Genomic DNA, 16,342 nt, shown 5'->3' with positions numbered 1-16,342 from the left:
CTCTTTTGTTCATTCTCAGGCCTCATTAGTCTTCCTCATTAGTTTTAAAAGATAGAGATGACCCTTTATGTGCTTCTGTAAACCATGATTTACCCCCAGCCATATTAAGTTCTTCTTGTTTCTCACTGGCCATATTCCAGTAGAAATTTTTATCAGAAGTGAAAATGTTAGATTTAATAATTTTTCCTGAAAATACAAGTTAAGCTAATGGATGTATTTTACCTTGCCCTGTAATAAATTGAGATGCCTAGAAAGATGATTTAGTTTTCATCTTTGCACAACTAGATTCTACAATGGAACAGCATAACTTATAGATGAGAGGCCAGTTAGAGATAAATGGTTTTTGTTGGTATAACTGACACCAGAGAGTATCTATGTTCTAATCTAGAAATATTTGTACTACACTATTAGAATTAGGCAACTGAGCTGTAGAGTTGTAGCACTGCTGAAGTCTCATCCACATGTCCTGATGGCTGAGACACAAATTTTAGCCACCAAACCTTTTCTGAAGATAAGTCCTTGCAATAGAACCTCCATTTTATTACCAACCAATGCTGAGGCAGGCTGAAGCTGTTCTAGCAGGATGTTTTCTATTTATGCAACCATCCATGTAGACACTCTGGGCCATTTGGAGGAGACTTTTGAGACTGGTGATCTGTTGGCCTCCAACTGGCCCCTCTCATCTGGCTAGTAGTCTTTCTACTTCTCTGACAGAGGACTTCAACTCTCACTGGCACCGTGACATTTGTTGTTCAGAATGGTGATATTAACCTCAAAAAAAGTCTGACAGCAAGTCTACCAACAGCTCAATTGGCAGAACTTCGTCAATCGTTTTTTTTCCTGTTGGAAGCTGAGGTAAATTAACAAGTGGAAAAGAGTGGCTGCAGGATATTACAGTTGGCTACACAATTCTGAGTTTGTCCATGTGCAAGTACATGTAATCAGAGGTGGGTTGCTCCTGGTTTGGCCTGGATCCGGCAAACTGGTAGTGGTGGTAGGAGGAGACTCTGCCCACCTGCCTAGATGCTTCTGCGCATGCATGTGCACAAGCACAAGCAAAATGGTAGTGTTGGGATTTGCAACCCACCTCTGCATGTAATGTATAAATTAGTATGTGCATTTGTGTATGGCAGTGTGTATCTGTAGGCATGTGTTTGTGGTGTGTGTGAGAGAGAGATCTATAGTAACAAGAGATTCTGAAATATTCTTCCTTTCCCTAACCAATTTGCAAGGTAAATTACTCCACCAGCTGCATTCCTCCTCATTTGAGCACCCATATGTATTAAGGTAGTATCTATTTATATTTATTTTGAGGCAAATCCCATGCATTCTCTGTATTTTTGAAGCACCTGTATATAGAACAACTTAGGAAGTACTTGGGAGTAGGGGGGGAACAGCTTCCTAGTTCTGAAAAAACATTTAGATTTTCCAAAGAGGAGGACTTGTTTCAGTAGGAGGGAGGAATGACACAGAGCTGGAACTGAGTAGGACTGTCCTCATTCAAGGACTCCTTTTTATGTGCAGGCAGCAAAAGTGACTGGCTCTGGGGCCAAAGCATGGCAAGATAACTTCTTGGGGTTATTGGAGCCTATACTGTTTATATATAGACACAACATCCCTCTTGACTCAAGGGACAGGAGGAAGAGTTCCAGGACACTCTTCCTCATTAGTTCTCCTCAAATGACTTTCATTGACAAAAACTACTGTATCCACTGGTTTAAAAAGCTGCTGGAAGGGCAATACTTTTGGGTGATTTCCTTTGGGCTCCTTCCACTTTCATCTGCCATGCAATTTGCACCCTTCTTAACTTTCTGCCCAGACAATTTGCCAAGTGGAGATTATTGCAATTGGCAAGTGGCATTTTAAAGGAGAACATTTTTACCCAGCAAAACAGCCCTATTTATTTTACTGGCAATGACAGGTTTTACAAAAAGAGGGACTTTTCTGGCCAGGCAGTAAGTACTATGCTTCAATGTGTATATATAGATCACTCAGGTAAAAGTGGCTTGCACTCCTCATCCATACTTGGTCCCTTCTCTTTTTCTTGCTCCATTCTTTGTAACCTGCACAATTATGGGAAGTGGGAAATAAGCTAATCACATTAGCTAATCCTGCCCTTATCATGCCTACTAGCTCAGCATCATACCCTCTGCCTTTCTGATTGTTCATATGTTGGAGAGAACACAAAGGGTGTGTGTGTGTGTGTCACATAAGATTGAATCATAAACCCCAAGGACAATCAACATTCTATGTACCACAAGGTCTACAGCCACTTTTTCTCTGGAGATCTTTCCACCAACACCTGGATTCAAGTGGGGCCAGGCAGAAATAGAGGTGATAGAAGGGCCAGCTGACATGGCCACATTTTCTTTTTATTACAAGAATACAATAGCAGAGTTGGAAGGAATCTTAGAGGTCTTCTAGTCCCGCCTAGGCAGGAAACTCTACGCCACTTCAGACAAATGACTATCCAACATCTTCTTAAACACTTCCAGTGTTGGGGCATTCACAACTTCTGGAGGCAAGCTGTTCCACTGGTTAATTGTTCTAACTGTCAGGAAATTTCTCCTCAGTTCTAAGTTGCTTCCCTCCTTGATTATTTTCCACCCATTGCTTCTTGTTCTACTCTGAGGTGCTTTGGAGAATAGTTTGGTTCCTTCTTCTTTGTGGCAACCCCTGAGATATTGGAACACTGCTATCATGTCTCCCCTAGTCCTTCTTTTCATTAAACTTGACATACCCAGTTCCTGCTACCGTTCTTCATATATTTTAGCCTCCAGTCCCCTAATCATCTTTATTGCTCTTCTCTGCACTCTTTCTAGAGTCTCCACATCTTTTCTAAATCGTGGCGACCAAAACTGAATGCAGTATTCCAAGTGTGGCCTTACCAAGGCATTATAAAGTGGTATTAACACTTCACGTGATCTTGATTCTATCCCTCTGTTTATGCAGCCTAGAACTGTGTTGGCTTTTTTGGCAGCTGCTGCACACAGCTGGCTCATATTTAAATGGTTGTCCACTAGGATTCCAAGATCCCTCTCAGTTACTACTATTGAGCAAGGTACCACCTATACTGTACCTGTGCATTTTGTTTTTCTTGCCTAAATGTAGAACCTTACACTTTTCACCATTGAATTTAATTTTGTTAGATAGTGCCCAATGTTCAAGTTTGTCAAGATCCTTCTGTATCTTAAGCCTATTGTAGTGTTGGCTATTCCTGCCATCTTGGTGTCATCTGCAAATTTGATGAAGTCCCCATTTATCCCCTCATCCATTGTATTCACCCAAGGAATTTGTTAGATACTTATACCAACTACAGTGGTTTCCACCAAGGTCCTCTGTTTCAGCAGGAACAGAGGCTTAATCCTATTGGTCGAAGGGTCTGACAGCTCCCTATAAAAGGGCTGCTGTCAGACTCAACCTTCACTGGATTGTTCTTACTGGTTGTTGTTAAATAAGAGCTGTTCTTACCGTTAAGCCTGTGTGTGCCTATCCATTAACCAATTTAACACTGGCGACGAGGGTGGGATTGGAAGGGAACTAGGTGAACCGAAAAGAGCGAAGAATCCAGCAAGTACATCCAGCTTGGAGCTCAACGTGGCTTCAAGCAGCCATTTTTGAGCTCAAACGCCCTCTGTACACAAGATGGCCATGCACACCCCACCGACTCCGTATGACCCAGTCGCTGAGAACTGGGATTCGTACATGCTATTAATTTACTGCTTCCTCGAGGCAAATGACCTTATGGGCCTTTCTGAAGGCCGCAAGAAGAACATGTTCCTCGGGTACTGTGGCAGGGAAGTGTTCGAGACAGCAAAAGACCTCTGAGCCGACACCGCTCCAATCAGTTGCCTGGTCCCTGCTCCAGCAGATGCTTAGGACTCATTACACACCCACGCCGTCCAAGCACGTTCGCCGGCATGAATTCAATACAGTGACGTGCGGTGAGGTTTATGACTGGTGAGGCACTGACACAGTGCTGAGTTTCAAATATTTTTAGACTTGTGGACTTCAACTCCCAGAATTCCACAGCCAGGCATGCTCAGTTCCAATTTAAAGCGACAGCATTTGTTTTTCTCCTTTGCTCCTTCTTTCTTTTTCTTTTTCTTCTCCTTCCCCTCCTTCCTCCCTCTCTCCCTTCCTCCCCCTCTCTCAAACACACACACACAGAAGTTGGATTGGACTATCTCTCCTACCCCTTCCCTCTCTCACTCACTCTCAAACAAACCCCCACACACACAAAAGTTGGATTGGATATCTTTTCCAGTGGCTTGAAAGCAGCTCCTCTGCCATCCCCCCCCCCATTCCCCTGCTGCCTTTCCCAAACACCTCCACCATTGCAAATGCAGCCTGCTGTCTGGGTGGGAAATCCCTGGAACACAATAAAGCCCACCCACCACCTCCTGCTGGCAGGCTGGGGTGAGAGGAGAGGCAGAGAAGCCAGAGGGGAGCCGAGCCGAGCCTTCCAAAAGAAAGAGGCTGGGGGGAAGTGTGTGTACTACAGCATGGCTCTTTGCCTGGCTTCCTGCCTCCTCCTGTGGTCTCCTCAGTGCTCGCTTGTGCTCTCCCTCCCCAAGTGTAGTTTGATTGCAGGTGGAGCCACGTTGCCTTTTCAAACTTGTAATCAGTGAAGCTGGGCTAGATTTTTATATAGTTTTATCCAGCTGTGTGTGTGAGAGAGAGAAATGAATGGGGGCCTGGGGAGGAAGTCACTACACTTGGGGAGGGAGAGCAGAGTCATCCACGGTGAGGCAGCAACTAGCTCAGCTTTTTCCTTTTACTTTTTTTTTCATGATGAGAGTGGGGAGGCTGTGCCTCACTTGCCTCACCTGACTGCACGTCACTGATTCAATATCAGGAACCAAAAGGAGGGCAAGTCGATTAATGAGTACATTGCTGCACTCCGTAAAGCACAGCGTACTGTGAATTCAGAGTCTTACATGAGCTGATTCTGGACTGCATAATATGCAGCGTCGGGACATTAATTTGCAGAGGAGGTTGCTTGCAAAATCAAACCTCACTCTGCAAATCGCCTTGGATGAAGCCAGGGCGTCAGAATCAGCTGTCAAATTGACTGAAACCTTGCAGCGCCAAAGCGCGCCCCCAGAAGTGCGGAAAAGCACATGCATTCATCGCGAGGCCGCAGAGCCTGAGAGTTCTGAAGACGAAGATGACAGCTGCCGTATGTGCAGTAACCGCGCCCCGCTGACCGCAATTTCAAACAGCGTCTCCTGCCTTGCACGAGCTGCGGAGGAGACCATGTCAGATCGGCTTGCCGTTTCCACAACACAACCTGCCAGCGCTGCAAGCGAAAGGGGCACATCGCAAAGGTGTGCCGGAGCGAATTCCCTGCCACTGCCTGGCAGCCTAGAGGCGCACCAAGTCGCCAACCAAGCCCAGCCAAGGGGCTTGGAAGAAGCCACCATAGTGCTCAGAGGGCGACGACAGAGTCACCCACCACACATCGATCGGACAAGTCCGCACCAGGCGGCCAAAAAAGCTGAAGGTTACAGTCCTCATCGAGAACTCTCCATGTGAGATGGAGATCGACACCGGGTCATCACTGACCATCATACTGTGGTCTACCCTGAAACAGCCTATCCCGAGCCTCAAGAAGCAGCACCTTCGCACCCTTGACATCCACCTACGCGATTACCAGGGGAACCGGGTCCCCATCATGGGCCAAGGCACCTTCCAGGTGAATTTCAAACAATTCATTAGAAAACTCCCAGTGACAGTGGTCAGCGGCAACCTGCAGAGCCTCCTAGGGCTAAATTGGTTTCAAGCCCTGGGCCTAGAGGTGACCGATATCAAAGCCTTGAAAGACAACGGTGCTGAAGCTATCTTTAAGGAGTTTGAGGACATCTTCGGCACCAGTCTGGGTAAGTATGTGGGGACCCCAATTTCATTTAATTTGGACCCCAACATAGCCCCAATAAGGCTAAAACCTAGGAGAGTGCCTTTTGCTCTCCGTCCCAAAATCAACAGGGAAATTGACAAACTCGTAGGCCAGGGAATCCTAGAGCTGGTCAATCATGCATGCTGGGAGACCTCTATAGTGACACCTGTCAAATCTGACGGGTCTGTCCGCATCGGCGCAGACTACAAATGCACAATTAATAAAGCGCTACAACAAAGCGCCCATCCTGTACCCATTGTACAGCACCTCCTCCATTCGTTAGGCCCTGGAAAAATTTTCGCTAAATTGGACATGGTGCAGGAATACCAACAATTGCCTGTAGATGGTGCTACGGCGGAGGCCCAAACCATTGTGACGCACAGGGGTGCATTCAAATCTCTCTGAGCTTCTCATGGGTCACTAAGGTCCCACTTAGACTGGCTACACCCCAATTATTCTGCCTCATCGCCCCCAGACTCCACAAGCAAGATTCGGACTTTTAGCATAGGGGATTCGGTATACGCCTACAACTACGCCGGGGGAACTCTGTGTATCCCTGCCACAGTGATAGGCATCATCAGCCCTCACTTTTACCTTCTAGAGCTCAAGGATGGTAGGAATTGGAGAAGGCACATTGACCAACTCCGTGGCCATCTCTCCAACTCCACTCTTAGACAACCAGAGGTAATTCCTGCACGAGTTAGCCAAAGCCCTACCCAAATGAAGCAAACACTCACTCCTTCCACAGTCAGCTCAAGCCTGAGGATACCGGGAAACTTATCTGGTTATGTTGCAGGCCCACAGCGAGCTCCAAGCAAACCGGCTCCAGAAGCTCCAACCGCGGCCTATGCAAGGTTCCAGGAGTTTCCACCAAGTGGAGCTGCGGAGCAAACAGGTCCGTCTGACCTGTCCAAGGAAACCCCTCTTACTGAACTGCGCAGGTCAGGAAGAGCGACACAAAAGCCCGCCTACCTGCGTGACTACGTTACCAATAGGATCGTTCCACCTAAGAGGGGAGGGGTGTTAGATACTTATACCAACTACAGTGGTTTCCACCAAGGTCTTCTATTCCGGCAGGAACAGAGATTTAATCCTATTGGTTGAAGGGTCTGACAGCTCCCTATAAAAGGGCCGCTGTCAGACTCAACCTTCGCTGGATTGTTCTTACTTGTTGTTAATAAAGAGCTGTTGTACTGTTATGCCTGTGTGTGCCTATCCACTACCCAATTTAACAGAAGTATTCCTGAATACAGCTCAGACTGTTTCCTGATCCATGTTGTAGTAGGTTAGTGGAATTGAAACAAAACTGTCAAAAAACAAACCCTTGCAGTAAGCAGTAGGGTTGATCTTTGAGTTTGGATATCAGGTATTTTAAGAAAAACAGAAGGCAGAGCCTGCTGGGCTCTGTGAAAGCAGAAAAGTATTTGTTCCTATAAAGGGCAGAATGTGTTGTATTCTAAGACAAGAAAATACATACAATGCCCACCCCACCTCCACTGCACTTCCAAATGGTCACCTACTGTTGCTCTTAGTCCAACACACTTGAATTGAGGGCTTTTTCATGGCACTGTGTGAAACCTCATGTGCAAGAGCAGGAACTGGGAATACACAATTTAGATTAAGGAATAGAAGGGGAATTTATCAAATTTGCAGATGACACTAAACTGGCAGGAATAGCTAACACCCTAGAAGATGGATCTTGACAGACTTGAACACTGGGCCCTATCTAACAAAATGAAATTCAATGTAGAGAAAAGTAAAGTTCTACACCTAGGTAAGAAAAACCAAAAGTACACATATAAACTGGGTGAAACCAGGCTTAATAGCAGTGACTGTGAGAGGGATCTTGGGAGTCTTAGTAGACAACCAGCTAAATATGAGCCAGCAGTGTGCAGCGGTAGCCAAAAATCCCAATGCAATCCTAAATTACATTAACAGAGGGATTCAATCAATATCAAGGGAGGTACTAATGCCTCTATAAAGCCCTAGTAAGACCACACCTAGAATACTGCATCCAGTTTTGGTCACCACACTATAAAAAAGATGTCGAGACTCTGGGAAGAGTGCAGAGAAGAGCAACCAAGACGATTAGGGAGATTAAAACATATGAAGAACCATTTCAGGAACTGGCCATGGCTAGTGTGGTGAAGAGAAGGATCAGGGGAGACATAATAGCAGCGTTCCAATATTTGAGGGGCTGCCACAGAGAAGAAGCGGGTCAAGCTATTTTCCAAAGCACCTGAAGGCCAGACAAGGAATAATGGATGGAAACTGAACAAGGAAAGATTCAACCTAGAAATAAGGAGGAACTTTCTGACAGTGAGAACAATCAACCAATGGAACAGTTTGCCCTAGGAAGTTGGGGGAGCTTCATCACTTGAGACTTTGAAGAAGAGATTGGGCTGCCATTTGTCAGAAATGGTGTAGGGTCTCCTGCTTGAGTGTGTGTGTGTGTGGGGGGGTTGGACTAGATGACCTATAAGGTACCTTCCAACTCTGTTAATCTATTAATCTGAATTCAAGTATAGGTGCTAGGTAAAATTGATCTCGAGATCTGCTGGCAGCTTACTCAAGAGTCATCCTGACCTAAATAAATTCAACATAATTTTATTCTCTACATTCTTACACCATCTTTCACCCAAAAGGCTTTCAGAAAAATCCATTATAACAACATGGTCCCTGGCCCCTCTTTCCCTCAGCTGAAGAGCTGCTCCTTTCTAAACTAAGTTAAGGTATGAGCTCAAGTCATGTAAGAGAGTGGAAGCCATGAACTGATTTAGGGTACATATGCACATTTGATTGATTGATTGATTGATTGACTGACTAACTGATTATGTACCATCAAGTCACATAGATATATTTTTCCATGATATTAATCCCTAATCTGTTCTTTCAGATCTCCTGACAGTACCCTCATTTGCCCTGTAACTGAGTTGAGCCCCCTTGCTGCTATTCATCCCCTTCTTTTTCCTTCTACCTTTCCCAGCAGTGGAGTCTTCTCTTAGAGAGCTTGATCTTCTCATATCTGTCTGAAGTAGGATAACTTGACCCTGGTTATATTTGCCTTGAGTGAGAACTTAGGGTTCTTTCTTGGTTGTCCATGATGCTCTCAGGAGTCTTCTTCAACACCAATGTTCAGAGTTATAAATATTGTTCCTGTCCTGCTCCTTCAAAGTCAAATATGCAGGTTTCCCCCCAAATAAGCCTCAAGTTTCCCTTAACCCAGAGCCATGCAAACTAGCTAGGTTTGGCAGATGGTCAGTCGTACATTTGGGTTGCAACAAGATGGAGACAATAAAAAGTAGGGCTTGAATTTACGTTGTTAAAGAAAAAATAATAATGACTGCATAATACAGCATCCCACAGTCCTTGAAATACTGGACACTAGGCTGTTTACCCAAAATGGAGCACCAAGGGAACAAAGGAAAATTATCTGTCCCAAAGGACCAGGATAATCAGACTGGATGCTTCACAACCTCTAAATGTCATTTAATCTAATTCAAAATTCAAAGTTCCCCAAAACAAAATGAAGATTTTCCCAAAGGTGCCATGTCAAAAGGCAACTGGTCTTTCTTTATTTTTCCTTGAAGATGTTTCATTTCTCATCCAAGAAGCTTCATCAGTTCCAACTGAAAAAACACCTTTGGGATCATCATGACCTGGATGACTGAGAATCTCTATAGACAAAATGAAGATTTATATCTTATTTCCAATACCATCCCCAATAAATTGACCCTGCTTCTTGTAGCTGTCAGTTGTTTACCCATAATTTTTGTGCAGCATTCATACAAAGGGAATTTTAATAATAATAGCAACAATTAGATAATATTTAAAAGAACACCTAATAAAAAAGAAATGTATTGACTATGTTCATATATTGATCTGTTGTGGCCCAGCAGGAGCCGTTGGAGCTGCAACCAGATTCTGACAGCGAGGGTCCCTATGAGTTGGCTCTGGAGGATGTGGAGGACCCTGGACAGGGTTCCAACTCCGAGCAGGAATCAGAGAGGTTGGTTGGCCACCAGGAGGCGCCTGGCATGAAGCAGTGGTGAAAGCCAAAGGGAGTGTGCTCCTGACGCTATGCCTTGGAGCAGTGGGGAGGAGACAAGGGAGTGATTTCTGGATGCCCGGCAACGGAGAGCTGATAGACGTAGAGAACAGCTATGCAATTGCAAGAGGTGATTGGACTCAGGTGATCATAATCAGGCTCCTCTCAAAGCTATTTAAGGAAGGACTTTCGGAAAGCTGTTTTTGTAGGAATCAACGTATCATTAGAGTTGGAGACACTCTCAAATCTGTGTCGTACCTTGGCAGGCTGGATTGCTGCCAGGGTGTTATCTGTACCTCAGCAGGCTGGATTGCTGCCAAGGTGTTATCTGTACCTGGATTGCTGCCAAAGTATTGACTGTATTGGATTGCTGCCAAGGTTTAAACTGTGTGTAAATAAAACATCTTGCAGAGACCTTGTTTCAGAGTGCTTTGGTATACGAGAAGGGCGGTCAGAACATTGATCCATGCTTAGTCTATTGAATGTTCTCATTTCACATAGCCTCCTGAACCATAAATTATAAACAGTAGCTATTTTTCATACATATTTATTGTATGTATATCCTATCTCAAGGTAATGCACACAGAAAAACCACCCCAAAAAAAGCAGCCTTGTGTGGTAGGCTGGGCTGAAAGAGTGTCTCTAGCCCATATCATCCAGACAGCTTCCACAGCTGTGGGTGGACTTGAATTTGGGTCTTCCCACTCTTAGTCAGCTCCTCCGCAGCTACAGCACTCTGGTCTTTTCTTATGCAACCATCCCACTTCCTTCACAACATTTTAAGGGGTGAGATGCTCACCCTGCATTTGTAAACCTTTGCTTTTTATGGTTTCTCTTACTCTCTTTTTATGCAGGCACACACAAAGAGCTAATCTGGAAAAGAGAACAGCTGCTCTCTCTACCTTTGACTGATGATCTGTCCTTGCTTTGTTGCAAAAATTCTCAAACTTGATTGAAGTAAATAATAAACAAATAAAATTAAAAATAATAACTGGTAATGAATTTTGTGTAGTTGTTTCAGCTTCTGCAAAAGTTCAAAACTGTACATTTTTTGGCAACTGCTTTTTGTTGGGGAAAAAAAAGACTGATTTCAAGTTTGGCTCAATTTTGAATTAGTAACACAAATTCAAATTCCATCCCTGTGGAATGACCTCCCCCCGGATATTAGGACCACCACTGACCTCCGCTCCTTCCGTGTAAAGCTCAAGACCCACCTATTCCAAATAGCTGGCCTGGCTCAATCATAACTTCATAACGCTCCTGATGGGTTTTTTAATTCGGTATTTTATTTAATGGGATTTTAAATTGTGTTTTTTAATTGTCTTTCACTTATTAGTCTACCTCCTCCATGCACATGTATATGTCTTTGTTTTTTATGTATGTATGTTTGTCGTTATCTGTATTTTATTTGTTTTGATTGTACGCCGCCCCGAGTCCTTCGGGAGAGGGTTGCGGCTAATCAAATAAAATTATTATTATTATTAAATCAATGCATTAAAGTATTTTTCCAATTTCAGTGCATTGACTGATAGCACCAGGAGCTGCCTCTTTGGAAATCTCACTCTCTGCATTTATATTTTAAACTAAGGTCAGTTTGTATGTGTGCTAGATGTGAGTTTTGTATTATAATTCTTGTTTGGGTTTATAAGCTCTGGCGTTTTTTAAATGAGATACTACTTAATTTTTACACTTTAAGAACTGGAGTGTCTTCTGATGATACTGCACCTTAGAGAAATTATATGGAGACAAGGTAAACCAATTCTGGTAATTACAAAATACTGAGATTATTTCTTTCTCTTTTTCCTCTCCCTCTCTCTCTTCTCCCTCCTCTCCCTCTCCCTCACAGACAATACTATAAGAAACGAGAATTTTCCTAATTTACTGAAGCATCTTTATTGCACACTGTATAATGGTGTGCCAGACAGAGTAAAAGAAAAATAATAATTTTGCAAGTACCGTACATTATATTTTAGTAATCTCACTTGTGAGATTTCGTGTGAAAACAATGGATTTTCATTTATTTATATTGTTTATAAAACTTGGAACCTGTTTCACTTGAAGGCAATTCTAAGTGAAGTTCAATTAATGATCCCATGAGATTTCAAATATATTTTTGTTTTTAATATGTATCATTTTTAGTAATATAGGGATGCTATTGGCACCATTGTATCCATGGGTATCACATTACTGACTCTCTTTTTCTTGGTTAATCAGCCTAAGTTTTCAATACCATCAATAAGCTCTCTGGGGAAAGCTCTGTTTCTAGGAAAGGTGGAAGGAGTTATCCTGCATCACTTGCATTCTAACCACAACAGTGCACCCAGAGCCCCATCAGGGAAGTCCTGAAAAACCTATTTAATAACTGATCATCAAGGAGGGATTGTCTATGGGATCATTGTTTTGATAGCACTTAATCAATCAATCAATCAACCAAAACTCTGATTAGGCTCTTGTGATTCCAGACTTTTCATGTTGTGTCACAAAACGTTTGGTTCATCAACAATATGTATGGATTTCAAAATAATTGCTTGCAATTTAGGCTCTCAGATCAAAGCAGAACTGTGCATAGTCCTCATCTTATGTCATGGATCATTTCTCAAAATATGTCATCTGCCTCCTGCCCAGAATTCTGGCTTCCCTAATACGGTGATTTCCTTTTAGCTGAGCTCAGATCATTTCAGATGCATGGATACATCCATGTAATTTGCTGGAAGCTCTATAGTTTATTTTCTTCCAGGACTGGTTTTTAAAAACATTTGAATCTAGCAACACTGTGGGGGAATTTCCTGATTGTCCGTATCCAAATACCAATCAGATTTAACCCAATTTAATTGGGAGTAAGGGCAGGAATCAGCCAAGGCTGGCCAAATGCCACATTTTTTGCACGAAATTAACTATATATATACTGAACGAGTTCTTTCCATTTCATTTATATGGCCTCCCACTTGCAGACATTTTCCTTCTCATTTCAAATAGCAAGTCTCACCTCCTATCTTACCAACAAAGTCAAAGTGAAATCTACACATCTGTTCTCTGCCGTGCACCTTAGTAACTCCACCCCATCACTACTTCAAACGTAGCTATGAGTAAACCAATATTCCCCACCCACACATATATGAACACACTGCAATGACTTCCTTAGATGCACATTAACCATTTTGCTACTAGATTATTGCCACAAGCACAAGCCAAGAGGATCTCAAGATCCTCTTAATGCCCAGTACCCTATATTAACTCAGGTTCCACTGGAAGTATCACAGCTCACTGATTCTGGTTGCACAATATCAGATTGTATCATCCAATAATTCTTTCTTGCTGCCTGGAACTTCCATCTCACCCCATTTATATGCATATGTTGACAAAATTACAAGTTTACACAATCACACATTCACCCACTTCCACCTAACCACATTCTCAGTTGCCACAGTGACTAGTCTGGCTTTGGGAACTTGATACGTTTCTGGTGAACTTCGGTTCCAGCTCCTCTTTCTGAGCATTGAGGGATCTGTGCCTCTGCCATCCAGATCCCTCTTCTCCCTTCCCCCATCCACTCACCTGGGACATTTGGGGGCGCAAATTGATTTCCCGAAGGTTGACGGCATGAGGCATGAGATTGTTGAGAAGCTGACAGAGGAGGACACCGTCACGCAAGGCCTGGGCCAAATCACAGACCTGGGCCCCCTTCAAAGTCACTCTGTGGTTGGGTGGCAACACCCGGCACTGGATGAGCCATTGGGCACACTGCTTCCACAGTTCCATCTCCCGCCACCCCCAATGGCTGCTTCGGCTGCTGGAAGAGCTGCTTTCCACTACCTTCCTCGCAGCTGGGAAAGACAATGAGAAGCCACCAGCTTCCTCTTCTGCAACTGACATCAGACCACAAAGACAAGGGCCAGGGTGGGGGCTGGGGAGCTTCCTCACCCCACCCTTGAGAAGGAGGGGCTGAAAAGGAGAAAAATGAGCTCAGTCCTTCCTCCTTGAAGAGCACTTCTGCAGGAAAATCTCCCTTTCCTATTTACCTCTTGTGTTCAAGGCCTCTTTTTTCTCATAGCAGCATCATAAAAGTGTTGGTTTGAGAACTGCTGGGATACAACATGAAGAAGATACATTTTACCAGCAGATTCTTAAGTCGGAGGCAGACTTTGTTGAATTTCTTTGGTTGAGAAAATCGATTTGTCAGATAAACTAAAAGAAACAGAAAAGAGGAAATAGCCAAACAAAGCCACAAGAAGCAATGAATTGTAAAAAAGAAAAAAAAGCAGTTTAACAATAAACACAAAATTGAAATACTTTAATTGTATTATATTGTGAATCTCTTGGCTAATACTAACTTTTGAACAACCCCTGCTGTAGAAACTCTTTCTTGGGTTCTTCTAATATAGACTATTCACTTGGGATATGTTTAGTTAGTTGGACAGTTGAGATAAAATATTAGTTGGGGAAAAATATAATAATGTCAAATATTACTTTTTATTTTAGAAGATTATATTATGCCACATTATTTCTTGGAAATGCCATTCTGATATGTTATTATACTTATTATAGGGCAATTTAGATTTTAGAATTAATTAAAACTCTATTATATGGAAAAGTTTGATGCAAGGCAGGATTTATATTTTGGGTTAATTAGTAGACAAAAATGATTATAACATTTTCCATTATAAATACCTAATATTATCTGTTTAGAATCTTTCAGTAATAGTGATTTAGACAAATGCTACTACTGGTAATATAGGTAGTCCTCAGCTTACAACCGTTTGTTTAATGACAGCACAAAATTACAATGGCACTGAAAAAAGTGATCACTTCTCACACTTATGACTGTTGTAGTACCCCCATAATCACAAGCGGTACTTGGCAACCAGCATGTATTTACAACGGTTGCAGCGTCCTGGGTCATGAGCAGCCTTCCTAGGTAGCTTCTGACAAGCGAAGTCAATGGGTGAATCCAGATTAACTTAACAACTTTATGATTCACTTAATAGTCATGGGAAAAAAAGGTTGTAAAATAGGGCACAACTCACTTAACTGCCTTGCTTCGCAACAGAAATGTTGGGCTCAGTTGTGAACATAAATCGAGGATTACCCATAATCCATTTGGCATCTGCAGCTTTCCAAGTTTGGAAACACTCTGTTAAAAGTGATCATTAAATCCTTTATATAATTCTGTGTGTGATGAATCGATTTGGTATGTAAACTTTAACAAATGAATGGAATAAAGAATTAGAAGTTCTTATTTTACTCAGAAAGTGGAAAGAGATGTTTATACCATCCCCAAAAATGTAAACAGAGCTTAGATTTGTCCTATTCAACACATAATAATGTTTTGGACTGAGTGCCAGTGTCACCAGTTTAAATACTTAGTACAGCAAATACATTGTAAATTATACTGGCTAATATTTTTTCTGTGTTGTTTTTATTTGAAGCCAGGCAACCTATGAGCCACCGGGCCATCATTTCAGAGATATTTCCTTACCAGATTCCTCAATGTCCAGTAGTGGCAGAGACTCTAATGTACTTGTAAAGTTCTTAAAAATTCAGGGAGATATTCAGATATCTGCCTTGAAAACAGCCTATGCTGGACTGTACAGGACAGTCAAACATCCAGAGTTGACCACAAGAAAGAATTTATAACATTTTGTATTATGTCACGAAATGTTTTATGATAATTTTATGTCATAAAATATATGAAATTTGCCAGATTTCAATTCCATAGGAGTAATGGGGTTCCATATTTAGATACATTCTAAAAGTTAGCCCATTTGAAGTTCTGTGGTTTACAAATAGTTGCCCTACACTGCACCATTTCACCCAGTTAAAGGTTGTACACAGACAAACACGAGAGCTTTAGCAATATATAGATTGTTGTTGGATATTGGTTAGCAAGATAAAATGCATTTAACTCCTGGCCCATCCTCATGTTCTCCTCACCAATCTCTGCCTATTGAACTTGGAAAAAACAGCTGAAATTGATATCAATACAATTTATATTTCTAAAACTAATTGCTATTTGGGGAATGAGAATATTAACTACTTCTGTAAAAGTCTCTCCTGTTGTATAGCAGTTTGTTTATTAAAACAACTTGGTTTCAATCAGACTTTTTCTCTAAATCTAATTGCTACAGATGGGGGTAAAGGAGATAAAGCCCCAGACTGGATCTAAATGGTTTTTGATCTATGTTTCAGGATCCCGAGGGGAAAAAACAGTGGAACTCTGTACAGGGCTTGGATTATGACAACTGAGCCATGTTGTTGAGAGCAGGAAGAACCTCAAATATTTCTCAGCTCTTAATGACATTCATGTCATTTTGTTGGTGACACGAAGGAAGTGGTGGGTTCTTATGTGTTCTTCTGAGATGCTTCTTCAGTTCCTAGTGTAAGTTTACCCTTAGCTC

The 16,342-nt window shown here is 42.5% G+C and overlaps 1 protein-coding gene across 1 annotated transcript in view; it reads right to left on the bottom strand.

Moving 5' to 3' along the window:
- VAV1 (vav guanine nucleotide exchange factor 1) overlaps positions 1-13,802 on the bottom strand; it is a 68,148-nt gene extending 54,346 nt beyond the window's left edge. The window contains exon 1 of the mRNA XM_081947118.1: positions 13,503-13,802. Coding sequence (XP_081803244.1) covers positions 13,503-13,706 — 204 coding nt within the window. The 5' untranslated portion in view covers positions 13,707-13,802. The remainder of the gene's footprint in view (positions 1-13,502) is intronic.
- Positions 13,803-16,342: the final 2,540 nt, after the last annotated feature.

The sequence above is a fragment of the Natrix helvetica genome, assembly GCF_964273705.1.
Source record: "Natrix helvetica genome assembly, chromosome: 1".
Lineage (NCBI taxonomy): Eukaryota > Metazoa > Chordata > Lepidosauria > Squamata > Natricidae > Natrix > Natrix helvetica.
This window is presented reverse-complemented; position numbering and strand designations above follow the sequence as displayed.